The sequence below is a fragment of the Opisthocomus hoazin genome, chromosome 11 (genome assembly GCF_030867145.1).
Source record: "Opisthocomus hoazin isolate bOpiHoa1 chromosome 11, bOpiHoa1.hap1, whole genome shotgun sequence".
Classification (NCBI taxonomy): Eukaryota; Metazoa; Chordata; class Aves; order Opisthocomiformes; family Opisthocomidae; genus Opisthocomus; species Opisthocomus hoazin.
The window spans coordinates 19,404,719-19,432,539 of NC_134424.1; the positions used below are offsets into that span (position 1 = coordinate 19,404,719).

Consider the following 27,821-nt stretch of genomic DNA (forward strand, 5'->3'; position numbering starts at 1 on the left):
TTTTCTCATTTATTTTTCTATTGCTATATAGCCTAAGACAGAAAATAACCACTTCTTTCTGCATCTTTGATTTTGAAGACCCTTTGTCTAGAAAAGTCATTGTTCACGTCTCTCAGATTTCTGCATCTATGTCTAGCCTTCCTACATTAAGTGAATTAAAACCGTCCATGTCTTCCACCTACCAGAAGATCAAGTAAGGCCTGACAAGCTGTTCTGAGATCTTGTGTTGGCATCTGTCTGAAAAATCTATTAAATTTAGCTTTGAGGGTTTTTCAGGGCATTATTTTTAGAATCACAATGACTTTATTTATAGGCTTACAGTTTTCTGGATTGCTGCAATCAAAAGCTAAAAAAGAGAATGCATACTGTGCGATAAAGAGATTCACCTTCAAACATGGACTCACTCCAAATTTAAGAATAGCTGCAAAGTTTGGGCATTACAAACTGAACTGTCAAGATTCATCATGCAGTTTTTCTCCCAGTTCATTGGCTGCTGTGACTGATGCATACAAAGTGACATATGTCACAGCTGGAAGACAAGTTCTGTTTCGTAATGTTGAAATGCAAAGCCAAAGATAACTGCACTCCTTGGCCGTGTTTTATAATCGGGTTTTGCTGCTTTTTCTTTCATTTTGCTACAAGATGGAGAAATGCTCGGCCAGAACCATTTTCCAGAGCAGTGAGCAAAACATCACTGCTTATACTGCAGCTTCTGAATGCAAGAAATAGGAGGCAGGGAACTGTTCTCCTTTGCCTGGATTCTTTCTTTGTTTTATGAAAGTGAGAAATTTCCCTGTACTTCTAGTTACTGTTATGTGTATGGGAGTTAAAACTGCCGGATTTAGAGAATTTGCCTGCTTTGATTGGTCTTGCCTCAGGAGACATTAACACCCATCAAAATTGTGGTTTGTGGCAATGCACTTGAGACACTGGAATACAATCTGTATGACACGGAGGACTTCAGAAATCCTGTATCTTGCTGTTCAAAGTTTGAGATGGCTCAAAAAGCATCCAAGAACTCTGCACAAGTGGTTCGTGCCTCAAAAGGCATATCTAAACACAAGCCTTCCATTAGTGGCAGAAACATAATTCTGTTCATCAAGAGGAAAGTGCTTTTAGGGCTGAAGGGGAATTTGCAAAGTAGCCACTGAGAATTCTTGGGAAGGCTTTTCCATATTACTCCACTATAGACAGGGGAGTTCCTGAGGATGTATTGTTCAGCATGATCAGAGGTGGACTGTATGGCTATGACAATACAACAATGATTAAACAGTAATTTTTGTGAACAGTTTGTTATGACTTCTAAGGATAACTGCTAAACTGATAAACACATATCTCCCTCTGTTCTGTGAAATCCTCAGGACTTCTATCCATCTGGTGTAAACTGTATTTTACAGCAGCTTTCCCAGTGAACAGCCGAGCTGGTGACTTAGCCTGAAGTTTAGGCTGATACATTTCAGTATAGTCCAATTAAAAAATAGTCCCTTGTCAGTTGTTTGAAAAGCAAATGGAAAAAGACAGTAGGACCAAATGCTACGTACATATGGATCAGAGGCATCTTTCTGTTGAGAGATCAGTGGAATAGTCTAGTTATTCATCACTTCTTGATGAAATACATTGTACAGAAAAACGAAGGAATAAAATATATCTGCTGTGTTAAATGCACATTTCACTCTCACATTAGCATATGGACATTGTCATTTACCTTTGGCTTTGAAGCAGTAAAATTTGAAGTGAGATAAAAGCCCATAAAATTTAACTTACTTTTAAGGAGACTAATCTATGCCTGTACTTCTTGCAGAACAAAGAATACGTATGTCGGGGCCACGACTATGAGAGGCTGGAAGCCTTCCAGCAGAGGATGCTGAGTGAGTTCCCACAAGCCATTGCAATGCAGCACCCAAACCACCCAGATGACTCCATACTGCAGTGTGATGCCCAGTGTATCCTTCAGCAAAAGGGCAAACTGTGGTTAGAGTAATGGTGGTAGAGGACAGAGGAGGAAGGTATCAAAAAGGTCATCTACTTGGATACCTCAGTTCCTAAGTGTCTTGGGTAGAACTGGATATGGACAGAACCACGCGCCTGTCTACAGCAGACGTTAACTGGTTCATGGCACTATGTATTGCTGGAGAGAACTGTCACTTTTTATTCAGGGAGTAATGCAGGTGGTATTCAGTGTGTAAGGGAAATAGCTGTCCTTGGTCACATCTGTGTTTTAACCTGTACCAACAGAGTTGCCATAAAGCACATTTTCTGTCATTAGAAGTATCCCCGATACCGTCTCTTCGAGAACATTTTGTTGGGAATAGATATTAATTTCAAAGTGTTATTTTCCATTGTGTTTATTTTTCACATCGTTATTATTTTTTTGTGGTCTCCCTTTCTTTAAACTGCTGAACTCTTTTATACCTAAGGCTTTGAATCTCCTTCTTCCCACTGGTAATCTGGACTGTGATTTAACGCAACCAGTCCACTGCCATGTACATTTAAGGACTGAGCCACAGAACATTTAATACGTCTGCACAGACTTTTGAAGATTTTAATCATGAGAACACCAATGTTCAGCTTGTGTGACAACCACAAGGATACTGCGCAGGGCTTTAACCATAAGGACGTTGTCAGCAAGTGACATCTCCCGAAATTGGTTGGTGTTTCCCACTTGTCTTCATAACAGGTGCTTTTCCCTCTCCTTTGCTATATAACGTGGATACTTCCATAGACAGAGCTTGTTTGTATGTGTATTTTGGTTGGTTGGTTTACGCTTGCAGAGATCCTGTCTGTAACACTGAGGTTAAACCAGTTTAATGAAACTGAACTGTAAATTCATGAAATTAGGACAACTTTGGTTTGTAGACAAAACTGAAGTATCTTAAGAGGAAATTTATCGAAGATAAATATTAGGTATTTAGGTACCTAAATACGTCAAGATCTACTAAAGTGCCTGCACAAATGAGGCACCTAGCTCTAATTAAAATAGGAACTGGGTATTTTGCCTGCTGTAGATATTTTGGATGTCTCACTACATACTCTCTGCATCCTCAGGTATCTTCCTCTTTGGTTAATCCGGCTGTGAGGTACTATAACTCCATAGACTCTCCTAGTAGTTCTAGTTGAGTCTCCTGCTGTTTCACTGGCAAAAGAACAGTGTTGGAAAACAGAGGAGCATGCCTTTCTGAATTCACCATCCTGTTTATTTCCACAGCAGAGATAGCTTTCCTGTTCAATGTCCTGTGGCTTTCTTTAACTACATAATCTACAGATCTACAGATCTATGCAGTGACTCCCATCCCAGACAATATAGATGTGTTGCAAATGGACCGTGTCCCTGATCGCATAAAGAGCTTTTACCGAGTCAACAACATCCGGAAATTCCGCTACGACAGGCCTTTCCACAAAGGCCCAAAGGACAAAGAGAATGAATTTAAGGTAGAAATAGTGAATAAGGAGTGTTTAAGTGTTAATATCCTCAAGGCGAATACTGTCTTATTATTTTATGCTGATATAGCCTTTCACGTAATCCTGTTTTGATGGCCAGATACTGTAGTAACTCAAATAACAAGTAGCTGTTGAGTCCGATGGTTACACACCTGACTTGATTAAAGCATTGTCCAGTTTAAAGGTGAGTTATTTTAGTGCCAGGAGAAATGTGTTTCGAAGCAAGGATGAGGTTTTTTTGTTTGACTGGAATTTTTTTCTTACTGCCACATTTTTCCATAATGTCTTCGTGGTTCCCATGACAGAATTGGTGGTCAACCTTTAACAATTAATGGAAATGTTGAAGGTGTTGCCTTAGAGCATACTGAATTCTGGTCTTGTTGTTCAGGTGACTTCCAGCATGACATTCTGCAAAGTAAGTTAATGCTCAGGAGGTTAATATGTTCTTGTTAGAACTTTATGCCCTTAGCACCTATAGTAAGAGTACAGATGTTGTGATTGTGATTTCACTGTGTACCTCACATCCTCAATTACTCTTTGCAGAGCTTGTGGATTGAACGTACCACTCTGACCTTGACTCACAGTTTGCCTGGGATCTCTCGTTGGTTTGAAGTGGAGAGAAGAGAACTGGTAATGTTCATAGTTCCTGTAATTGGGGTGTGAAATGATGAGTTACTGAGGACACAGGATAGGCAACTTAAAACTCCTTTGGCTGAAATCTTGCAGTTTAAAATGATGAAGTTTACCAATGATTAAGTATGTTGTTTTTCCACCACTTAGTCTAAGTAATTGCTGAATATAACCAGGGGAATTCTGTGAGGGAACACGACAGTGTAATGGAGACAGTGCCAAAAAGATGGAATAGTCCATGTCTTCAGTGTACAGAAAGAAGTTATCACAACTCAGTGACCTGAAATACAGCATTGCCAACAGTAAAGTTTGTTAACATAGCTAATTTTCTGCAAAGCAGTAAAAAGTAAGTGAGATCACTGAACAATCCTAGAGTATCATTTCATTACAAGGAAGATAATAAATCTCAGTGATGTGTCCACGGAATTAAAGTATATTTTATTGCCTTTGAGGTTGAAGTCAGTCCTTTGGAAAATGCCATTCAAGTGGTTGAGAACAAAAACCAGGAGCTGAGGACACTGATAAGCCAGTACCAGCATAAACAAATGCATGGTAACATTAATCTTCTCAGCATGTGTCTGAATGGAGTGATTGACGCAGCTGTTAATGGGGGAATTGCACGATACCAGGAGGTAAGCCAGGCTCTGCTTCTGAATTCAGTATCATATTTTTTCAGTTTTATTTCCATTTCTGTTTCAAAGAGAGTATGACTTAATAAGACAAGACATTTTCACGCACATTATCTAAATATGAGGTTAAACCCCCTACTTGGTTACTCTGCATCAGTGCTTGCATAGCCGCATGTCAACAGGAGGATCCAGAGGTGGAGCTGGGATATCACACTGAAGTAGGTACAGGTGACAGTGGGGTTTCTCAAGAATGAAACTTGGCTTAGCTGGAAATCCTGACTTGGCAGGTAAAAGAGTGAAGCAGGGTTTTTTTTTTTACTGCTTACATTATAAATACATTTTGCAGTAGAGGCAGTGGGACTTCTGGTAATTGAGACTGATTGGGCCTGTAATCAGGAAAACCTGCTAATTCGTGCTACGCAACCAGTATCTTTGTTAGCCTAATTTCAGACTCGCTGTAACCCTAAAATGATTGTACATGCAGTATGTTACCTGGCATCATCTTTGGTAAGCTGTTTACTTAGTCTGCATTGCAAAAGGTAAGTCTAGGGTGAAATACTGAACAATGGCAGCAGCGGTCAAAGGGTGTGGGACACATCTTCGCTACAGAGCCATGAAGAGAATACTCCTCATGCTGTACATTAGTTACCACTTTACTCAATTCCTTTAACTTTAGGCAGTTATGTGAAGGAAACTATATAACATTGGAGTAACAAGATGATACAGGACTTAGTGGCATTGCTCATCCCTGTTACATGGGGAAACTTGGTCAGATTCATGATCAGAATCATCAAGGTTGCTGAAACTACTGTAGCTTTACCTGGATCCCAGAGTGCTAAAAGCGATAAAATTGAGCTACTGCTGTTAGCTTAATATATTTAGTTTTCCTAAGATTTTTGGAACTTTTCCTCTCATCCTTTGACACCAAGTTATGATGAAATATCTTTCAGTAAGCAGAAGGCACTTTTTTTTTTTCCCCCTACAGGCTTTTTTTGATAAAGATTATATCACAAAGCACCCTGGAGACGCAGAGAAGATCACACAGCTCAAGGAACTCATGCAGGAACAGGTACCGGTTTTCAGATCCAAAAGAACATTCCTACAGTGTCTGGATTCATCAGCAGTCAGTCTAAACGAATCAGACCCAACTGATTCATTCAGGAACAAAGAATTTTGGTACAGGAGATATAAAGTACATACAAACAAAAAAGAGGGGAGATGGCCGAGGTGTTTCTGAACAAGCCGTTCACCTTGGGATGTGAGGTGAAGCTCAGCTGAAAGTACATTAATTGCTGTTGTCCCCATTTATTATCCAAGAGCCATCTTGCCACATTTCAAGCCAGTCATTCGTTTTTGGCATTTTGAATTATGTCTTCGCAGTAAATTTCAGAGATAATCAGAGTTGGGAGAGGCCAAGTCAGGCTTGAGACTAAACTGGCAGAGCTACATAGGAAAACTTAATGCTTATTTATATTATCTACAGTTTTATTCTTCCTTAGCATCTCCATGAAACATCTTTGTAGATAAAGCTAGCTGGATGCTTTGATGGGTGCGAAATCAGAAAATCACATCCCTCTTAACTGAAAGTTTGGCAAGATACACCCCATTAAATGACGTGTCCAAGTCTCAATACAGCTGCTAGGCCTGTTTCTTCAACAGATCACTTAACTGCATTTCAGATTTCCCATCTGTAAAATAAAGATAATGCTTATCTCCATTCAATCCTCCAGAGGATGTCAGAAGATTAATTAGTTATTGTTTGTACAGATTTTGGATCGTGTAGGGAATTATATACATCTTAAGCCTGCTATCATTACTATTTTCTTTCCTCTGAGAGCTTATATAATCTCATTCAATCACTAATATTGTATGTTTGACCTTTGAAAAAGTGACCTTTAAAATTAAATGAGCAACCAAAGGAGTGACTATGCATGCCACACTGCCACTGTTCAGCTCAGTTATCACAAACTCCTTGTAGAAATCTCTGGTGGCAACTTTGACCCCTTCTCTGACACTGGGTGGAAGGAATTTTCTTTGTCACAGTGAATTATCTGTGTGAGGACCTAATGCTCTTCACTCTGGAGAGAGAATCAATCTGGTAATTTTTTACAGTTAGCTCTTAACAAAAGTAATCAAACGTGACATAAATGTACTCGTCGCACACTTAAAGTACTTGTTGAAGTAATGTGAACTTGCCAGGTCTCCTAGGCTTGCTTAATTAGCAGCAGCCTTGTAAATGAACAGTGGTGTATTTTACGTTCTTGCTTGCACATTGACAGAACTGTGGGACAGGCTTGTGTTCTCTCAGACACGATTCATCTGGCTTTGTGATGTTATGTTTTCTTTTTAACAGGTACATGTCCTAGGAGTGGGACTGGCAGTCCATGAGAAATTTGTACACCCAGAAATGCGTCCTCTGCATAAGAAACTGATAGACCAGTTCCAGATGATGCGATCCAGTCTGTACCATGTAGGCCGATAGTAATTTTTCCCATTTTTAATCATTCAGAGTTATGATTAAACTTCTATCAGTTGCAGTAAGGTTCACAAAAGAACTGGGCTGATACGGCATTGTTTGAACCTACTGGATAGCCAAATTATCAAAAGAATTCTTGGTTTTTTTCTGCAAGAAGGAAGTCCTAGTAAATCTGTTGATTTAGCCTTTAACTTAAACTAGAATTTTTCATATTTGTATGTTCTTTATTGTATCACAAAACTATTGTAAAGCTTAATTCTCAGTTACTGTCCATTGCATAGCATAAAATGATGTAAAACAGAGGAATAAAAATTAACAGACAACATTAGGTGCTGAGCTTTTCAAAAGAACTGCTGCAATTTGGAATAGCATGACATGGATCAGGCCCTCCAGAAGTGTTTTTATACAGGCAGCAACAGAAATTCCTACTGATCAGGATATACGCTATTATGGGTCTATAGTTCCAACACAGCCAATGGAACTGTCTCCAGAGCATGGTTCACACCACCCCTTATACATCAGAAGTACAAATATCATCCTCTGTGAATGACACCTTTCCTTCTATGTGTGCTTTCCTGTACATTAGTATTCCATGACAACTGTACTTAAGACCTCTTTGCCAGATGGGTCTCAGAAACTTACAGTGCATTCTCCTCTTCGCGGTATAGTGAAATCTTTATGGATACATAGACACTATCTTGAACATTATCACAACTAAAGGATATCTTTGTATAATGGAGAAGTATTATTTGAAATATGTGTGTTAGCACTTTCCACCCTGGAGTACGTATTTTCTAAAGTAGGTTCTAACTTGAAGGCTTTTTCCTCCATTCTTAGGAGTGAACGCTATGCAAGGATGGCCAGAAATAACAGCACCAGAATTTTAAAATACAGTCGTTCTCTTTCAAAACAGATGAGATCTGTACACGTCACAGTTGCAAGTCTGAGTTCACTACCATTCTTGAGAGTTTGGACAAGATCTGTATTTTTTAGTCAACATTTCTTTTTTGAAACATGTAGGTGGCTGTCATTTGGGCCACACTATGCCTCGATTTTCCTCCCAAATTCCTGAAAAAGTGGCTAGAAAAAAGTGACTTTGGAAATAAACGGAGAATAGGGTTGTAAAGCACTGAAGCTCTTTATCCTGTGGAAACACAGGATAACTGAAGATAACTGTAAAGAACACGGAAACAGATCACGGTTTTCCACAGAAGAAAACTTGTAATTTTCCATGACCAACTTAGCTGAAGTATGTTTCCTTTGCAGGAGCTACCTGGTTTGGATAAGCTGAGTCCGGCCTGTTCTGGTGCGAGTACACCACGCAGCAACGTTCTGGTTTCGCATGGACCTATGAGCCCAGAGAGCATAAAGCTGGTGCATCGACACAGGTACCCCATTGTTTTTTCTACTGATGTATCTAGGATCTCTGCACACAGCTGCATTGAGGTTCAAGGACCTAGGAAGTGGTTAACAGTACTGCAGGAGGAGCAGGAGGAGTTTTGGCAGAAGTGCCTTTTGTCTTCAGTCAGTGCTAATTATTAAAGTTTGATTGAGGATTGGAATCAAAAAGTTGAGAAATCCAATTTGCAGCAAACGCTAAACACCTCCAGGTGTTACTCCATCCCTTTACTTACTCTAGAGGCAGGAATGTACATCTGCCACTCCGATCTTCAGATTCACTCTGACTTCGGAGGTTACAACTTCTGTTATGCAAACAGCAAATAAATGGGTCCTTATCTACCATAAAAGGAAAGTTTTATCGCTTGTTTTAGAACCCAACTCTGTATGTACCCATTTTTAAGGATAAAAAATGTTCATGTCATTGTTTTTTATAATTCTGATCAAATCGGAACCCAAATACAAGAAAGGCTGCCAAGGTGTTCTGATCAGAATACCAAAAAATGGCTCAGCCTTCGCAGAAACATCTGAAAATGTGGATCCTTATTCAAGCTGAATACCCATCTATAAAAAGTGAGATAATGATTGAGGCTAAAAATTGGGATTTTCAAGGCAAAACAGTGATTTTGTATCCAGCCAAAATTGCTTATTTGAAAATGTACGTATCTGTGCCAGTACGAAAAACAGTGACAGCAATGTCACGGAAGGTAAGAATTGTTCTTCCCTGTTTATTTGTCTTGGTGGGTCTACATAGCTTAGCTGTTTTTAAAGCCTGGCATGAAAAGCTGCAGAAACTTGGTCTTTAGTACATGAATCCAGGATGGTGACAATCTTTTTACTGTTAAATTTTAGTAGCTCTTATACTACTTTAGTGGCTTGGCAGTTGATAGTGTCTGGGTGATAAATTTTTTTTCCTCAAACCTCCTCACTTTGTAAAGCCATTCTCAGTTCTTAGGGCAAACCAGGGAGATTCTACAGGGTACAAAATGCGTACTTGTGTATGTGATTCAGAGTGACGAGGAAAAAAAATAATTTCATGAATGACATCAGAGTGCAGCCTGCACACCAGCTGGGCTATATTAATTTATTGTCAGCTACAAAGTTGCCTTCAATGGTAATGCTGAGGTCCAACAGATGCAATAAGGAAAACTGTATTTTGACCTTTGTGTCTTGTGTTTGGCTTCCTTTGGAATCTTTTTTTTAAGCTGCTCCCACTCATCATACATCAGCATTAAAAATGAGAGTGATTTCAGAATGTTCTGTTATAAACAAAACAAATATGCACCCAGCATCATGACATAATGTTAACCTGGTTTTAGATTCTGAAATTCTACATCCTATGTACTGTGTTGTCTTAAATGTAGTCTTACTGTTTCTTCCTTCATATTTACTCACATTTATGGACTTGTTTAGGCTTATTCAGCCTGATTTTTCAAAAGTGTTTGGCACTCAAAAGAGGTGACCTAAAGCAGTAGGTAACTGCAGGTACTTATTGGCTTGGAAAAAATCAGACTTCACAAATTAAAATGCAGGTCCAAAACATAATGATGCCCTTGTTCTGTCTCTCTTTTTATTCCAGCCCACTGAACTTGCTTGGTTCAGTCCGACACTCATCATCCTCTCTGTCGTCCCACACCTCCAGCGAAACAGGGAACCTGGTCATCCTTACAGACAGTTCTGTGGGGGAGGCGGCTGAGGATATGTACCACATGCAGGTACAGCTCCAGCACAGCCAGGAGCGGGTGTTAGACACAGCGCTGAACGTGCTCTGGAGGGTTATGCCTAGGAGCAGTACGCTTTACCTATACACATGCTGGGATCTGTCCTGTGATGCTTTTCTCAAAGAACGGAATAAGAATCTAACATTGTTCAAGAACGATGACGGAGTAATTCAGCTAGGTTTACTTTGGGAAGAAATCTGTATTTGTACAGTGAAAGTTGCTACTGTGGTCCAAGATCACAGCATTCCTTTTGGAAAGTGAGATTTTAGTTGGCATGTTATTTATCTCACCTGCTCAACATACACAGTTAGTATTGCTGTTGGTTTGTGGGAGGGTAAAATGAGTTCCGTGGTCCTGAGTGCAGATTGGTAGTGGCCTGCACTGAAGCTGTTTCCTAGACAGAGGCTGCACTGGGTGATCGGAGACAGGTAAATATCTAACACACTGAACCACTCAGTCCTCTCTTGACAATTTCTCTGCCTCCTGCAGCTTGTTTACCCTAACTCCAGGTACCAAGGCTCAGTCACCAACGTCTCTGTTTTATCCTCGTCCCAGGCTAGCCCTTCCACCTCAAGCCTGAGCTCTACTCACTCGGCACCGTCCCAGATGATTAACTCTGCCCCTTCCAGCGCTCGAGGTAAGAACGGCCGGACCCCAGTGAAGGGTAAACTGGACCTGCAGGCTCTCCTAAACCTGGCAACCTTGTCGACTTCTGGGTGAAAGACCACTTACACTGAAATATACCACTGTTTCTCGTTTGGAGCTGCAAATGCCTCTTCAAAAATTATTTCTTAAAAAATGTTTTTCTTTCTCCAGAAATGGATTTAATCATTTTTTTCAGCAGTGTTTGGAATGTATCTCTAATGCATGCTGGTTTCAGGCAGTTGAATTTCATAATGATTTCCATTGTTCCGCCACAAAACTGTGGCAGGCAATCTAGAGGAAAACAAGAACAGTCTTTAGTACAGTACTTAAAAGAGACAGATCATGAAGACAAAGGCAAAAAAAAAAAATCATTTTACACATTTAATGAAATTATGGCACAAAAAAGAACCTGAGGCAATTTAGCAGAAATGTGTGTACACAAAAGCATATGTATATGATGAATGCTGAAAGATATGAATTTTAAGTACTGGAGTTAAAGAACGGCTTCCCTGCTGGGAAATTCTTGAAGAAAGGAAAAACGTAAAAACAGACTGTAGGGGTACTTGTATTGCCTTTGCTGTTACAGTAGCTGGTCTTGATACGGCTAATGATTTTCTTCCCCAGCCTCAGAGCTGAAGCAAAACCACTCTATGCAATCTCCTGACTTTGGTAACTTCTATTCAAGTTTTTTTTCCCCTCTCATTTTGGATTCTCAGTTGCAGGTTCACAAATTTCTAAACCTCTTTTCACAGGCGACTGAAGAAGGTATCCAGGATACAGTGAGAGATAGAAGCTGATACTTAAATCTTACCCCTTTTTCCCATACAGGGGAGCTGTATGTCTCCTTATGGACAGAGAATACAGAGAAGGGCCCTTTCTCGCGGGCCAGCTTGGGGTTTTTTTTGCTCAATCTTGCAGTAAAATCTTAACTGGCTGGCTGTTGTTACATCAAAGTGATTTAATTGAAGGATCAGATGGCGTAAGAAGGTGAGAAGTGGACATCTGCAAATAAAGGCAAATAGCTTCACTAATTACGAAGGGCTGGAAGGAAAATAATTATAATTCAAATAGTAAAGTAACCAGATGAAACTGGCGTCACAGGAAAGGGAAGATGTGACCGAGTACAGGGCTGTCATGTCAGGAAGACATCCTTAAATGGATGTGCCTCAACTGGCATGCGAGGTCTGAATCTTCTGGAGGATCTGAGGGGTTTTGGTGCTCATAGTGTTTCAGGCTATTTTCCTCTTTAAAAGTGCAGTGCTCACAGTGACAGGCTGTGCCAGTCTTTCTGAGCTTGATGACTTCACAGCATCGCCAGCTTCCCCCTGTACTGTATTCTTTGCTGTTGCTTAGGAACCAAAGTGATGAACGCTACACAGGGTATGGTGCTGAGGGATGAGCCAACAGCACCTCCCAGAGACGAGAACTAAGCAGTGTAAAAGACCACAAATGAGGAAACAATAAAAGAATAATTTTGGAAAAATACTTTTTTATATATATATCTATTCTTCACTCTCAGTAACATGTTTTGCTAGCCTATGACACAACATTTCTTCTCTGCTAGTGATGTTCACTTTTAAGTTAGGTGAGCACAGCATTCAGACGTTATCCACTGATTATGGGATTTCACTTCTAGTAAAGTCCCAGATTCTCTCTCCGTCTCACAGTGTGCAAGTCAGTATTCTGGTTATTACACCACCGCTGTCTGGAATGGAGTTGTTTGTAATGAGAAAAAGCCCTTACACTTGAGTTCCACTGTGGTAATACAGCTTTGTTTACCTCCTTGGTGATTTTTCCTTTTGCTTTGTTTTTTAATTGGGTGAATTTGATGCTTGTGAAAATTTGAGACCAGTATCATTGGCCAGAGCAAGGTACTTCACAAACATTACATGTGCAGCTCTGCCAATGCACCTCTATCCTTTTTTTTTCTTTTTTTTTTCTTTTTTTTTTTTTTTTTTGGTATTTATTTATATTCTTTTTAATTTAGTGCTGGTGAAAGGTGCTGGATTGACAACACTGGAGGCTGAAGCCCTCTATTTATCCACAGAACAGATACAGCATGGGCGGCAGCCGTGCAAGCTTCCCCACGCTGCCCCCACCAATGTGCCTCATCTCTGTCCTGGAGGGACCACCTCTAGAGGTGAGAGCATAGTTCAGTCACCATGACCCATCCAAACCGTGGCCTTTCTGCTGAGACTGCCAACTAAGCTACGATAGTCACGATGCTACAGTTAACCACTTTTCAGATGGGAAGTATACAAAGGCCCACAATTTATTTCGGACAGGCCACCTAAATTTATCAACTTAGCATCTTTGTCACCTGTGGCTTTAACCTGAGCGTGGTTATTTAGGATTTCTAGGTTTTTGCCAGATGTTTAAACGCTTCTCTCATTGATTCAAACGTTAATGTAGAGGTGAAAAACCACTATCCCATTATCCAGATACTCAGACCACCTTCTCTGCTTAACTGCAGAGTCCCTTCTGGAGCTCGGCTAGTAGCACTGTTCTGAGGAGACAGGTATCTTTATAATATAAATAGTTCCATTAGTGGCCAAAGAAACCCATGACCATTTGTATTAAGCATCCAGGAGGAATTTAAATCTGATTTCTAATTCTCCTTTTCCAAAAAAATGACCCTTTCATTGATCTTTAAAACAGCAACACAAGCAAATTATTTGGCTTGTCAAAAGAAAATAATAAAGCCATTTATCCAACATTTTGTGTAAAAGACAGTAGATTAATGATTTGATCATATCACTGAACAGCAGATTAAAGCAGCAAATCTTACACAAGTTAGAGCAAAGGTCTTCAACAGAATTGTAATCAGAATACAGTAAGAATTTTCTAATTCTGTTGCTAACAATAAAGACAATACTAGTTACTCTGTTTTTCAGATTAACAAGTATGTATCTTTCAGTTTTTACCTGGCTTCACCCTTGTGTAGCTTCTTCCCTATACAGAAAGCAAGTGTTCGTGCATGGAGGATCAATTAAGAAATTCAGAGGTTGTCTTGGCTTCATTTGAGGTGACTCATGAGGCACTGTCCTAACCTTACTGGAGTTAAAAGATTATGTAAACCAATGTTTGTTAAGCAGCAATTGTAGTGCAAAAAGGCCTGAAAAGAGCTAGGAGTGGGTTAGGTTTTTTCAGTAATTTCATTTTAAATGAATCGGCGTCCTCTGATGCACTCTAAAAGCAACTCCCACTTGACACTTGCTGACTCGCCTCTTGAGAGGCATCCCTGCTGCTTCTTCAAGACAGCCCACTTTTTAAAGTGTAGAAAATCAATCCCAGTGTCTTATTCAGCACTTTGCAAGAACCCATGTACTTACATTAAAAATTTCCTTTTTAAAGCAAAAAAGTTGTGATTTGGTGCCGGAGTGATCTGTTTTCATGACAGGAATGAAAACAATGAATCAGGAGAAAAGATTCATTGGGTTTGGAATTGAACTACGTTAGGTTTCAGTTTCCGTCCTTAAAACTAATACTTGTCACAAGAGGATTAACATTTTGATAACTAAAGAAAAACTACCTCTGGCTTCAGCATAGGTTTTTCTTGCTCATTAATAGTACATACAGTGCTGCACACATCAAGCGTACCAAGCTGCAAGTGAAAAGGAATAGGCCCTGATACATGCTGCAGCGTTTCATGTGGCCACTGACTGCTCTGGAAGCTTTTAAAAGCTTTTTTTTTTTTTTTCACTTTGTTCTTTAAGTTTTGCCAGTCTCTGAAAGGAGCCATAGTGATTGTGCTCTCTGTCTATCCAAAGAAGCAGGCCTGATTATTAATAAAAGCTGCAGTTATAGCCACTCCTTTTGTGGCCCCCGATTCAGAGGTATCAGTACTTATTTGCAGACTGGATACTTGGCATAATCTGTAACAATCTTTATAGCGACAGTTATTTACAAATTTAGGGTACCAAACAGCAGAGCTGTTTCGTAAACTAGACTCTGCCACCATACATGTGGGATTTTTCAGGTCATGCAATGCAAGGTCTGTGGAAACTACAATCCCATAGAAACTGATGGCACGTAGAGGTGGTCTGCATCTTGGATATAAAAAAGGATGGCAAGATAAGTAAAAGGGAAAAGTTTACAGTGTAGCCTGTGCTGTGATGTAGTTCTGGGCACACCTGAAAGTTCAGCATCTGTACATTTGTCAAGCAGAAACGGGACTATCTGTGATGTGTGAGTAAAAGAGACTCAGCATAAAGCGTTAATGCTGTGTTTTCCCAGCTGATGTTGTTGTATATAAGAGCAAATAACGTTGTCCAATTATGTTTCTGTTTTATGTCTGGGGAGAAAATGAGTTCGGAATTAGAATGCAGATACTCAGCGGCTGTTCATGTCAGGGTGGGGGTGTAGATTCATCTGGGACCTGCCACCCCTGATGGAATTGTTGCAATTGTAGGACCTTATCCTGCATTCTGCTGGACACATTGTTCCTTCCACCATGTGCTGAATATCAGTCCCCAAAACTGCATGTTCGCTTTTGCTGGGGTAAAAGCTGCATTAGCCAGCACCAATGCCTTTGCTCATACGTTGGAGTGCTGTTCAGGTAATGTGTGTGGTTGTGGAAAGTTTGCAAAAGGGGGCATGTATTCCCCAAAAGCCGGCATGGCTCTGCAATGCGCTGTGTGCTGCCATCTGTTAAGTGCGTGTTTGTGACGCAATGAAACAATCAGTGCAAATTAAAGCTCACTCCAGCAGCTTCAGAACATCAATTCCTGCCCAGTATCGTGCATCCTAAGGGATGCATGTATTGAGTAGTATCAGACTTTAGGAAGTCACTAATGGGAATCATTCTTCAGGCAAATCCATTGTCAGCTGTTGTGTATCAGAAGGCATATTGCTATGTGGCACTCATCTTGAAGGACATGAGTCCCAAATAATTCCATGCACCAGGAAGCTGTTTACATTAAATACCCCAATATCTTCAATGACAGCTACACAGATAACTAATAGTTAAGTCAAGTATATCCCTACTTTATAACTCTATGCATTGGTAAACATCCTGTTGTCATAAAATGGCTCAGTATACTGACGCGCTCAAACAGACATTAGCCAGTGGCATTATAAGCAAAGTACCGCCCACATTTATAGAAAATTCTGTTTATTATTGGTTTTTGTTTTTCTTTAACAAAGAGGAAGCTAACCACGGTATCAGCAACTAAACAGCAACACCTCAGACTCTCTCTGCCAGAACTGAGGAACGAAGTAGCTTCCCATAGCTTCCTGCTTTAACTGAATGGGGCATCTCAAGCTTTTATCCCATTCTTCCACATTGAGTCCTAAAATGCACAATTTTTTATGGCAATTCTAACTCTACAATGCTTTATGGGGCAAGGGAGCATTAGGCACTGTACAGCACAGCTCCAGCAGACTCCACACAGATGCCCACTTTTTTGTTTGTTTGTTTTAAGAAGAAGCGCTTTGCAAGACAGAGCTAGGGACACGTACATCTTACACACCTTACATGGTATATCCTTGATTGTATATAACAAGCCAGTTCTTGTTTCATCCTCATGCTACGCACCCCACCAACAGTCAGCTGCTTAGTGGGCTCAGCACCGTGTTTTCTTGAGTCCTGTAAGATCATCTGTCTGAACAAATCGCAAAGGAGGACTAGATCACTGGGCATGCGGAGACATGGCTGTTGTTTGTCACGTGTACGTGATTACTCTCACTTGTTTACAGGCTCTCCCTCTCTACCAGATAAGTACCGCCACTCTCGGGAGATGATGATGTTGCTGCCAGCCCATCGGGACCGACCTAGCAGCGCCATGTATCCCGCAGCTATCATGGAAAACGGACAGGTAGCAGATCTAATTTCTTTTATGTCAGTTCAACCACCTGAAACTGTGACTTTATTTTTACTATTTTTGACCACTTTAAAGCTTCCCTTTTTATTTTTGGAAAGCACAACAACTTGCTTAGGATGATTTTCAGAGGCAACGCAGAACTTTACAGACTAATCACCCCCCAGAGCCACCCACTTTGGTAGTCAGGTGATACAGATTGTAATGACTGTTAAAACTGCAGATACGCCCTGTGAAAATGGACTCTTCTTACTTCCCAGCTTTATGCTATGAGCCCTGGTCTGCTGCCAGTAGTCAGACCATTTTATTTATTCATTTTTATAGAACCATGGCCATCCTGCAGTCTAGCCTCAAAGCTGATTCTAAACAGCTTTATGGTGATACCAAAAACCATGAGAAGCTGAAATAACATACCAGTACAGGGTGTCCAAACAATCTGTGTCCGTGTCTACTACTTTCTCAGGACAAATTGAGAAATTTAGGGTGTGTCTACATGTAAACATGTTAATCTGGCCCTGGCATGCACTTCTGAAGGGAATCTCCTGATCGTGCTCACTTACTGCCCTTCAGTTCACACCAGAGAACTGTCTCAGAGCATGGAAACTCAGTTCTTCCACAGGAAACCAAAGCATAAGGTAAGCTCCAGAAGGGCACAGATGCCTTCAAGCTGCTAAGGGTCACAGTCCAGAGCTAGTCTGAAGTAACTCCTCAAGAGGAGAACACAAGCAGCATGAGCTGTGGGTCCTCAGCACTGTTACACTCTACAGACCCACTAGGATTGCACTGCAGTACTTGCTAATATACACACAGCCTAAGGTTCCAATGACTCCTTTAGTTTAAAAACTTTGTTTAAAAAAAGTGAACTGAAAGCCCCAGGGTTCTGCACCAGCTGTTCTGTAACTCTGTAACTCACACACACTTTTCTGTGCTAACTTTCTTCTCCCTTAGCCTCCAAATTTTCAGCGCGCCTTGATGCAGCAAATGATTGGACCATGCAAACCTTGCAGTGATCCCAACCTGTCTGTGGCTGAGAAAGGTACTCTTGTTCCTGGTTAGCATGCATGCTTTCTAAAATATTATTACTCTGGTTATGCTACAGCACGTAACGAATGGGCTTCTACATTTCCTGGCAGAGTGCATTCTCTCACATTTTTTTAATTAACAGTTTAATTAACTGGGCCTTCTGCCAACCTGTAGTCATTTCAGATCGTTCACAGAAGGTTGAAGTTGCGCAAACCCCTCTATTTCAGAAAGCTCTCTGAGTTTAGCTTTTTGTCATTGAAACGAATCCTGCAGCCTTTATCAAGCAAAACTTCCAAAGCAGCAAATGAGAAGTTATCTGAAAGAAGACTACAAGATTTGGATTGTATTTTTAAATAATGAGATATACTGCTTTTTTTAATAGGCATTTATTGTTCAGAATATAAACATTTCTTCTGATTCCTCTCTGAGGTAGTTTTTATATTTATTTATCATTAGGAACATATGCTTTTTTAACTCACTACTTTGAAAAAGTAGGCAGAGCCCCTACAGAAAGCATGAAAGAAGAGAGTTTGGTTTAACAGAAAAGGAGGAGCTGGTGAAAGGGGTGCCATGGACAAAGCGATGGGCTCAAAAAATGATCTGAAATGCAGCACTCTGGAAAAGAAGTGGGCAAAATTCTTGAGTCAAAATCTGAGATGAGGCCACCTAAGCAAGCAACAGTCGTGTACGGCTTGGAAAAACAGTATCTTAATTAAGGCCAGGAAAGACCATCGCAGTTCTCTAGTCTGACTGACAAAATGCACTCCATTAGACCTCTAGCAGTATTTTTGTTTCAATAGCTGTGTCTGAACAAAATTGGATCTTTTTGAGGAAAAAAAAAAAAAAATCCAGATTTTATCCTAGAACTTATAGAAAATCAGAACACAGTACTTCAACAATGTGACAGCCATACAGAGCAGTCCCGATTGAAGCCAATGTACGGTTCTGAGTACATGGCAGAAGGATGACTTAGTGATAGTAACGAACAATGACAACAGAGTTAAGACTAGGGGGTGAGGGATGAAGAGCTCCATATTAGCTGTGTTAGTCTGAACTGAACATAACATAGAGGTGGCGAGATCTTTATGCTGGACAGAACAATCTGGAAAAGGAAGGTAGATAACTACTTATTACCCATCTAGGAAAAATATGTGAATCTGTATTTGTGGGTGGTACTATGCAAGAGTGTAGTATACAGCACAAAGAGAAGGGGATCACAGCCAGAATCCCCTCCAGAGGCCCAAAGGAGCCATGAAAGACACAGGTGATGCTCAGTAATTGTTCTTACTGGACGGTGGGACAGGAATCCCAGCTCTTTGGCCAGGTTGGCCGCGTAAATGCAGTTACAGGTGGTTTTTTGCAGCCCTTAAACCCTGATCATTCTCTGTAAGTCAGGATGCCATCTGCCTTGGGTTTTGTTAACAGTCATGCTCCATGAATTTACCCACCCAACCTTCCTTGCCATGTCAGAACCTCTGCTCAGCAATTCTTAGTGACAGCAGTATGACATCAATCACCCAGAGCAGAATGGTTCAAATGCAGCTTCCCTGCTAATTAAACTTGGCCACTGAGCCACTGAACACTGTTCTGGAGAGAGATGGGCTGGGACAGAGCACTAGGAGCTCCCTAGGTGGGTTCTTCCCTGAAGCAATTTGGATAAAACACTGGGTTTAAAAGGCAGCAGCCACTGTCAAAAACCGTCTGACCTCAGGATGATTTCCAGCGCTCCTAAATACTCAAAAGACCGTGAATGAGGGAACACTGAGAAAGTATAAATGCATTATGCACTGGGGTGCCATGTTCTTCACATTCTTCTACTGCATCTCGGTGTTTAAAAAAAAAAGCCAAAGCAAACCCAACAATCCTTTCACAGGCCAAGCAAATCTGGTTCTGTTCTGTCCTTTTTCACTTGATGCTGACATACTGCAGGAGAGACTAGTGTGGCTGGCATTGCTATGCATCTTCCCCCTCTGACTTAGCCTTTTGACACCAACTGCAGTAGTGCGAAGCAGAGTACTCTGGTATGTGTACAGCCATGAGCAAGGGTGCTCAGAAAATTCATCTGAAGCCACATGACCTGTGTTGAGATGTAGCCCTTGGTCTGAACTGGGTCTCTGTCAAGATTCGTTGTATCTTCTTTTTATGCCTTTCTCAGTTTGAGGGTGTCTCAAAAAAAACAACATTTATATTTTTACGGATTTTGTTCCATCTTGCAAAGCTGTCACTTTGATCTTTTTTACTCTAGGGAATTTTAGGTCTTGGGGAGCCTGTGTTCATGCTAACTCATGAACTGAGGAGAAGGAAAAAAAAAAACAAACCAAAGAAACCTTTGAAAATCATTTAGAAAAGAAATGCACCAAAAATGGCTGCAGGCATTTTAATTAAGGAGAAATCCTCTACAGATGTCAAACTCCATGTTTATTTCTCTAGGCTTCCATTTTCCAAACTGAAGATGGAAAAAGCTATTTTTATTTCACTTTTCTTTGGTAGGCTCACAGAATTACTTGGTTTTTCCTTTTTTCTTTTCTTTACTAATCTGAAGAAATTGCTTATTTGTTTTTAAAAAGACATATGCTTACTGCATGTCTGTCTTCTCAGAATGAATCAAGTCTTGCAGTGTCTTTGGAAGAAAGAAAGGTGCATTTTAATCATGTTTAAGGTTGACAGATTTCGCAAGATCTTGAAAAACGTTCATGATAGAAAGAAGCAGCTTTTATGTCTATGAAAAACCAAAGTTACGAAGATCATACTCTCTCTATCCTTCCCGATCAACAAAGACTTGCTGTCCTCAGGTGACTTTATAATATAAGCAGTCCAAACTGCTGTCTTTAATTATTTTGTCATCAACATTTTTTATCAACTCTGTAGCTAGTAAACTAGGGCTTTAAAGTTGTGATTTCTTTTGTAACAGGTTGAGGTGTAATTTCCCTCACGTCCTTTATTTGGTCTTCACTTAGCCACTGTAGTGCAGCAACAGGCCTTCCTGTGTTTCGTGAGGCTTCTGCCACATGTTCCCTTCTGCTCTGTCATCATTTACCACCAAGCAGAACAGCTCACAACTGAGATCCAGCTGCCATTCCATCAGTGAGATTTCATTTTTATTTACTCACTGTTTTTAAAAAAAAAAAAAACAAAACAAACAAAAAAAAAAAAAAAAAAAAAAAACAATCTAGCAGAATTCTACTGCTTTTCGAATTTGCTAGGAAAGAGCCAAGGGGGTCATGGAGGGGAGAGGGGCAGACTAACACTACAACCACCTAACTCCCGCTTCCTTAACAAAGCAACCTATAAACTTAACACACGGTAGACTAGACGATGTCTTCCTGCGCTGTCAATCCTACCATTCACCAAGTCCTGAGACTGCCTCTCTACTGCTGAAGAGCACACCGGAACGCCACTCCTTCCGGCCCCACAAACTCCCTGTTATGTTACCCAAGATAAATCTGTTTCCATCCTTCAGCTGTGCCAGCAGCACCCAGTAGCTGGAGCCTAGACAGCGGAACCAGAGAGGCCCTGCCATTCCTGTCTGCCCACGTTGGGAGCATCTTGGCCCCACCAGTACCTCCCCGAAGCCTGCCCCATGGTAAGGAAATGCCCAGTAGGCCTGCTGCATAATGCCTGCAGTCATGCACACATACAACTAGACCACCTGAAAGCTGACCTTAGCCTTTTTGTTCCCCATAAAAACAGAAGCAAAACCCCAAAGTCTTTCCTGGTCTCCTAGGATAGCACTGGACAAAGTTTTTGATTCCCGCCCCCGCCCCCCCCCCCAAAAAAAAAAAAAAAACAACTTCAGATTTTTTTTTTACAGTCCTTATAGTAATATGGACTTGTGTGTATTTTGGGACTAGAAATAGGTGTGTGAGTGTTGAAGCTTGGCCTGGCTTCTTGCCAATGACCATCTTCAGCCGTAATTTAAGGTTACAAAGCTATTAAATGAAACTTCAGATGTTCATTGTTTATGAGCCTGTTGCCTTGCCATGAGATCCTTGATAAAAGGGATGAGTGGAAATCCATCACTGCACTGAACTTCTCGTTAATATATTGTGATGTGACAGATGCACTCCGTGGTTATCTCAGAAAGGAAGCCCTAGGCTGGGGTGGAGCTGTCAGCATTTGGATCTGTTACCCAGCATTATAGAGCCTAAAACCCCAGCTCTCTCGCTGCAATGAGGCAGCACAAGTCTGCGTTTCTGATCCTTGTCTCATTCCAGGACACTACTCACTGCACTTTGATGCCTTCCATCACCAGCTCAGTGATGCTCCTCCAGCACTGCCTGCACGAACGCTGCGCAAGGTAAAAAGGAAGCGACAGGCAAGCAAAGAGGGATGTAGAAGGATAATAATAGGCTCCTGAAGGAACCCCCCCCCCCTTCACTCCCACCAAGCAGCTTTTGAATATAGAAACGCTATTTTTTTACCTGCTAGTAAATGACAGATGAGAAAATCCACTGAAAGCTCATAACCTGTTCCAGAGTGGAAAATTCTATAGAAATAACTTACACGTGGTGGAGGCCCTTCCCCTTTCCTTCTTTGCATCATATGCTGTGATTTCGGGCACCCCGATTATCAGCTTAGCTACAATTTGTTTGACAGCTCTGGTGTTGTTCAGTGCACTTGTCAGCCCACAAGAGGCACTTCCATGCAAGTCAGGGGAGGGCACATACAAACCAGTAATCAGTGACATTTTGAACACAAATGGAACTGCACTGTTGTTAACATCGCTGTCAAAGCTGAAATGTGGAACACACAGGATGCAGTGTCGCCTCCTTTGTCAATTTTAACCTGGATCTGTTTTTCTCCAAACAGTCCCCTCTTCATCCTATCCCTGCATCACCCACCAGTCCGCAGTCTGGTCTAGATGGAAGTAACTCCACTTTATCCGGCAGTGCAAGCAGCGGTGTCTCTTCCTTGAGCGAGAGTAATTTTGGACATTCTTCTGAACCACCTCCTCGCACAGACACCATGGATTCTGTCCCCAGCCAGGCCTGGAACACTGATGAAGATCTAGAGACACCCTACCTCCCTGTCAGGTACAGTCTCTCTGAGCCTGATGTCCTAGAGTCGCTCAAATCCCAGCCATGCCGAAGCCACTCTGCTCCATCTGGAGTCATTCCTCAGGACACCATGGACCCTCCTGCTCTACCCCCCAAACCTTACCACTCCCGGCTGCCAAACATGGAGAATGAGGAGGGGATGATAATTGAAGATGATGACAAACACCGCCCATTGCATCGTAAAGTGTCCCAGCCAGTAAGTGGTGGGAAGGAAGAGCAGGCCAGGGTAGCATGGGAGCACGGCATCAGCGAGCAGTAGGGACAGCTCCTGGTAAGCAGCTTGCATCACCATTCCAGGTCTGACTACAAAGGAGAGAGATAAGGACTCGGGGAACAGCAAACCGATTCTCTACTGCCGCAAGTTTATGTCTGGAGCCCACAAAAGCAATTGGGCCAGCATGGGAGGTTGCTCCTTTCCTTTTTAATTTCTTTTTACACCTTTCCGTTACATTTTTTAACTTTCTGTGCAGTGGACAGTTTATTATTCCTTCTGCAGTTTCTTAACCACGTCATATGGCACAAAAGCCATAGAGACTTGCAGAAGGTGGAAAATACAATTTTAAGCGGAGGAGGAGAAAGGGGGGAATGAGGCAAGTTGATTTTGAAACTGCTTTCCTCCCAGTTCTGAGACGCACATGAGTAGAAGCAGTTGCACTAGGGACCTATTTCTTTGCTGTACAGAAGTGAAAGTTCATTGCTGAAATCAGGGATTCTACGAACTGTCAGGCTGGAAGGTGCATGAGCTGCAGGCAGTGGACAGTTGGCAATTCTAAGAAGAAATTGGCTCTTTTGAGAGCAGGATTGTACATATCTGTGCAGTGATCTCCCTGCATTGGTTCATAGGTGCTGAGGCAGTCTAACCAGTGCAGATGCACTGATTTCCAAGATATCATTTCCAACAAACTCTGCCTCCTTTGTTTTTTACGTCCTGTTTGATTTCTTAAGACTTTGCATTCACTGGCTAAACCAACCTGCTTTCTCATTGGAATCATATGCTATTCATCTGCGCTACAGGATGAGAGGAGGTTAGTAGCCATTGGAGCTGCAACCTAATTGTAGGCCTTTCCCATGCCCAACTTTGGGCAGGCTGTTGACACCAGCATTTCTACTCCAGTTTAAAAAAAAAAAAATAAATAAATTGAGTTTTTCATGCCACAGCTGGTTGGTGACCCAGCCAGCAAAGAAAAGGTGGCTTAAATGCATCACACCCAACATCCTTGCCTCAGGGCCGAACATCACAATTCTCACCAACATCCATCACCCAGGAGCTGAGATCGATTCCCTGTTAACATAATGTCCTCAGTCCCTCCCAAAAACTCACTGCAGCTGGTGCGCAGGAAGAATCTCCCTCTCTCACAGTAGACAGAAAACACTAAGATTCGAGAGAGGCCCAGTACATAGTGTACACCTTAGAGTCAGGGATCTTAAAGGCAACCTGTAAAGAACAAATGCTCGTTTCCTCTTTTGCTTCTTTAGAATGTGTAAGGAAGCTTTGAGAGCTGCTGCCTCTCTCTTCTGGAAGGTTGATTTCTTTTCTACTCAGGCAGCAATACAGCCTTCCCCCACCACCACTTTTTTTTGTTTTTAATTGACCAGCTCCAGAAAGGGCTGAAGAACTTTAAAAAAAAAAAATAAAAAACAAAACACAAGAAACAGCATTATGCAGCGGTGAAGACAGTACAAGTCTATGAACACAAAACAAGCCTTTTAATCAGTGTTTGCTTAGTTCAGTACAAACCAGGAAAAATTCTGTGGGTAATAGAGCCAAGATCTGTTCTTTGAAAAGAAGAAATCTTTTATTCCTATTATCAGTATTTTTCAAGAAACTTTCAATCCAAGAGTATCAAATATTTGATGATTTTAGATAAACAAGCAATGTTGCTTCCCGTTACCATGCCCACACACATTTTAGCCTCCCTGACAACCCCTTCCACCTGCAGACAGCAAAGCACACTCCAGAGGTCGTGACAGACCACCCTCTTTGATGCCACTGAAAAAATCTGAAGCACATTCAAATAAGAGACTTACCTCCACCGTAGAAATTAGTGTCAGAAACAAGAATAGCACTCAACTTTCATTGTCAATTCTTGCCCTAACCACTCAGTCTCTCACACTACAAACAGCATAAAGAAGCGAAAAAGGATATTGCAAAACTTTTACAGGTCACCTTTAGCACTACCTCTAAATACAGTGACTGGGCAGAGTACATGGCTTCTGAACTCTCCTAAAGATGCTCTGTCTGTACAAAGTCTGGTCTCAGCAGTTGTATGAAGGGGATTTTTAAGAGGATTGGGGTTTGGATTTTTTAATTTTCCTTTCTCAAGCTCTAGCCCATGCAAAAACTACTAAGTTACAGATTTGTTTCTTAAATGGCCTATTTGGCTGGAACAAAGTCTCTCTTGCTTCCTCTATTTTGTTACTAACACAGGCTGCTTGTAATCATTATATCCTTCACAATCAAGACAATGATAATAAAAACTTAGCCTAGAGCGGACATTTCATCTCTAGCAGGAAGGAGAGTTTTCCAATACTAGGACAGTCCTAACTGTTAATGAACCAAGATGGATCTCTGGTACAGAGCACATGTATGAAAACTCAACTCAGAAATATGTTTTCAGTAAAGGTAAGTCAATGTAATTCCTTAGAAATAAGCAAAATATTTTCTCATATGCTATTTCTCCAATCTGACTGAGATTCTTCAAGCAAAGTTTTTAAGAGAACTAATTATTCAATTCCATCTCCCCTGCCCTCATTTTTTTTTTTTGGCAGGAAGGTTAAAAGTAGTAAATGTAGTGACTTACTGAGCTTCCATATTTAAAAAAAAAAAAAAAAAAAAAAGCAGATCTTGAAATAAAACTTTGCAAAACAAGAATGCAACTAACATGGGACTAAGTCCCAGTCAGCTGGAAAACCTGCCCACTAGAGACACTGCACAACAGCAGTGAGTCCCTTTTGGGAGTCTGACATTACTACGTATTTGTAAGGGTTTGAAGATCAGTCAGATGATAAATACAAATACCCAGTTTACGGCAGGTCCACACAGAGAAGGATGGAGTAAATTGCCGGATTTACCAAATTTAAGCCTCTCTGGAGTTAAATTTCTGTCACTGTTCTGGTATCTATCAAGTATTCTGTCTCCCTTTTCAGTGCTTGCCTTAAAGGGGCAGAAGATAGACTATTATTAAGATGTTGTGAATGTTGGAATTAATACTTCTTGGAACTAATACTTCTCTGTAGGGTGGGGTGTCTTAAGCATAGTGCAAGTCCAACAGCAAGCTCAGTCCTGGAATAGGTGGAAGCAACAGCACTTGTTGCACTTTCCCAGCAGGATTTGAATATTCCTTGTTTAAACCATAGCAGGAGAACGGTTTGAACAGGACCTTGTCATTCTGTATTTAACTCTAATTCAAACTTAATATGTACTTGCCTTCATTGGGTTTTCTTTGCATAACAAAATAGCATGTGCATTCCTGAGAAAATTGGTGGAATTCTGCTGCAAATCTCTCCCTCATCAGTGTTACCTGCTGTCCCCATCTGAAACAAAATTGAGAAGAAACTACAGTAGCAGAAGAAAAGCAATTCAAACAATTTCTCTGAATCCTACTTTTTTTTTTCCAGTGGCTGGGTTGGTATTATTGCCGTGTGCAAGACTAAGATTCTTTTCTGTCTTTTCCTCTGTTTTTTAGCTTACTTACCCTTTTTTAGGTAAGGGATATTGCATATCCCTTCTGTGGGAGAATCAGCCGAAACTGGGGAGGCTGGAGAGAGCAAGAGCCTTTGGGAAACAAATTATGCGATATTTCAAATTTCCTCTGATCATGCTTCTTTGTAAATACCCCCATTTGAATGCTGTGTATTTGTACAGGAAATTGAGCAAAAAATGTATAGATTGTGATGTCTGACTGGTATTCTGCCCTGTAAATGTGTTTTTAACTTCTGGCATTCTGTGCTTATTTAAAAAAGGCAAAAACCTCTAACCACTTCTCTTTTGTGTATTCATGTTTAAAATAAAATGAAAACAGCTATCTTATCTATAATGGAAATCAAATTTAAAAGGAAAAAAATAATTTGTACAAGTGTCCTAAAGGTACTTCAATGTATATATTGTGATAGCATGTTTCCAGAACCAACAAATAAGTGGTGTGAATTTTAGATGTAAATATCTGCTGTTTGTTTGAGGTTTCTTTCCCTTACCCATTCACTCAACTGCTGTGATGTGGAATTAAAGATTAATACCTGATATTAAAACAGTGCAGCTGTACGCTCATTGCTGTCCTCCAGCCAGGGTAACCCTCAGGCTCCTCCAAACGCTCACAAGGTACGCGGAAACAGCCATCGCTTCCCGCTTTCACGTGAATGGGGAAAATAGGGGGCAAACAAAAGAACCTTGTGGCTATTATGTGTGGTAAGGGAACAGCTTCCATGTATTCTCTTAGCTGACACTACACTATTTTATTTAATACCAACTTCTTAAAGCAAGCATCAGGCCTATCGACCAGCTAGTCTAGTCAGTTACGCAGATTTACAGGACGCATGCAGCAACAGTCTGAGCCACTGGCTTGTCGATCACAAGCTTTAGTACACAGTTTTGAGGCAATTTGATAAGTGATGGCTTATTTCACTGTTTTATTGCAATAGCAACACATTTTGGCAGTGATTTCATTTCTCAAATTTAACTATTTAAATACTAATCATTTTAAAAGGACAGGTTTGAAAGAATAGTAATGAAGACGCACAGAACACAGGATTTGGAAATTGAGAGCTACAGTGACTTCTACATGCACATGATCTCAGAGATGTGCATTTTCTTCCACTCCCACTAATAAACCAGGACAAGCTGCAGGAGACAGAATTAACCCATTTCTCCCATCCTGTCTTGACAGACCAACAAAAAAAAAAATACTATGACCCAAAAGACACTCAACAGTAAAATTAACAGTCTAACTGAAGCTGGCCCTGGGGTGTACACAGACTGCTAAGCCACC

At 40.9% G+C, this 27,821-nt stretch overlaps 1 protein-coding gene and 1 long non-coding RNA gene across 9 annotated transcripts in view; one reads left to right on the forward strand and one right to left on the reverse strand.

Annotated features, from left to right (window-relative positions):
- Nucleotides 1-27,086, forward strand: part of DOCK3 (dedicator of cytokinesis 3) — a 225,148-nt gene extending 198,062 nt beyond the window's left edge. For 3 of the 8 annotated variants that reach the window (XM_075433137.1, XM_075433139.1, XM_075433140.1), the window contains 15 exons: nucleotides 1,802-1,943; nucleotides 3,263-3,429; nucleotides 3,982-4,068; nucleotides 4,521-4,700; nucleotides 5,683-5,766; nucleotides 7,051-7,167; nucleotides 8,440-8,561; nucleotides 10,151-10,286; nucleotides 10,848-10,929; nucleotides 12,925-13,077; nucleotides 16,635-16,753; nucleotides 17,705-17,792; nucleotides 21,240-21,362; nucleotides 21,994-22,076; nucleotides 22,589-27,086. In XM_075433137.1, coding sequence (XP_075289252.1) covers nucleotides 1,802-1,943; nucleotides 3,263-3,429; nucleotides 3,982-4,068; nucleotides 4,521-4,700; nucleotides 5,683-5,766; nucleotides 7,051-7,167; nucleotides 8,440-8,561; nucleotides 10,151-10,286; nucleotides 10,848-10,929; nucleotides 12,925-13,077; nucleotides 16,635-16,753; nucleotides 17,705-17,792; nucleotides 21,240-21,362; nucleotides 21,994-22,076; nucleotides 22,589-23,095 — 2,190 coding nt within the window. In that variant the 3' untranslated portion in view covers nucleotides 23,096-27,086. The remainder of the gene's footprint in view (nucleotides 1-1,801; nucleotides 1,944-3,262; nucleotides 3,430-3,981; nucleotides 4,069-4,520; nucleotides 4,701-5,682; nucleotides 5,767-7,050; nucleotides 7,168-8,439; nucleotides 8,562-10,150; nucleotides 10,287-10,847; nucleotides 10,930-12,924; nucleotides 13,078-16,634; nucleotides 16,754-17,704; nucleotides 17,793-21,239; nucleotides 21,363-21,993; nucleotides 22,077-22,588) is intronic. The other 5 variants (XM_075433138.1, XM_075433142.1, XM_075433143.1 and 2 more) reach the window with 5 other exon arrangements.
- The window catches only part of LOC142362762 (uncharacterized), a 60,751-nt gene that overhangs the window by 28,159 nt on the left and 4,771 nt on the right, over nucleotides 1-27,821 (reverse strand). Inside the window, exon 3 of the long non-coding RNA XR_012765271.1 lies at nucleotides 26,264-26,370. This is a non-coding gene — a long non-coding RNA (uncharacterized LOC142362762). The remainder of the gene's footprint in view (nucleotides 1-26,263; nucleotides 26,371-27,821) is intronic.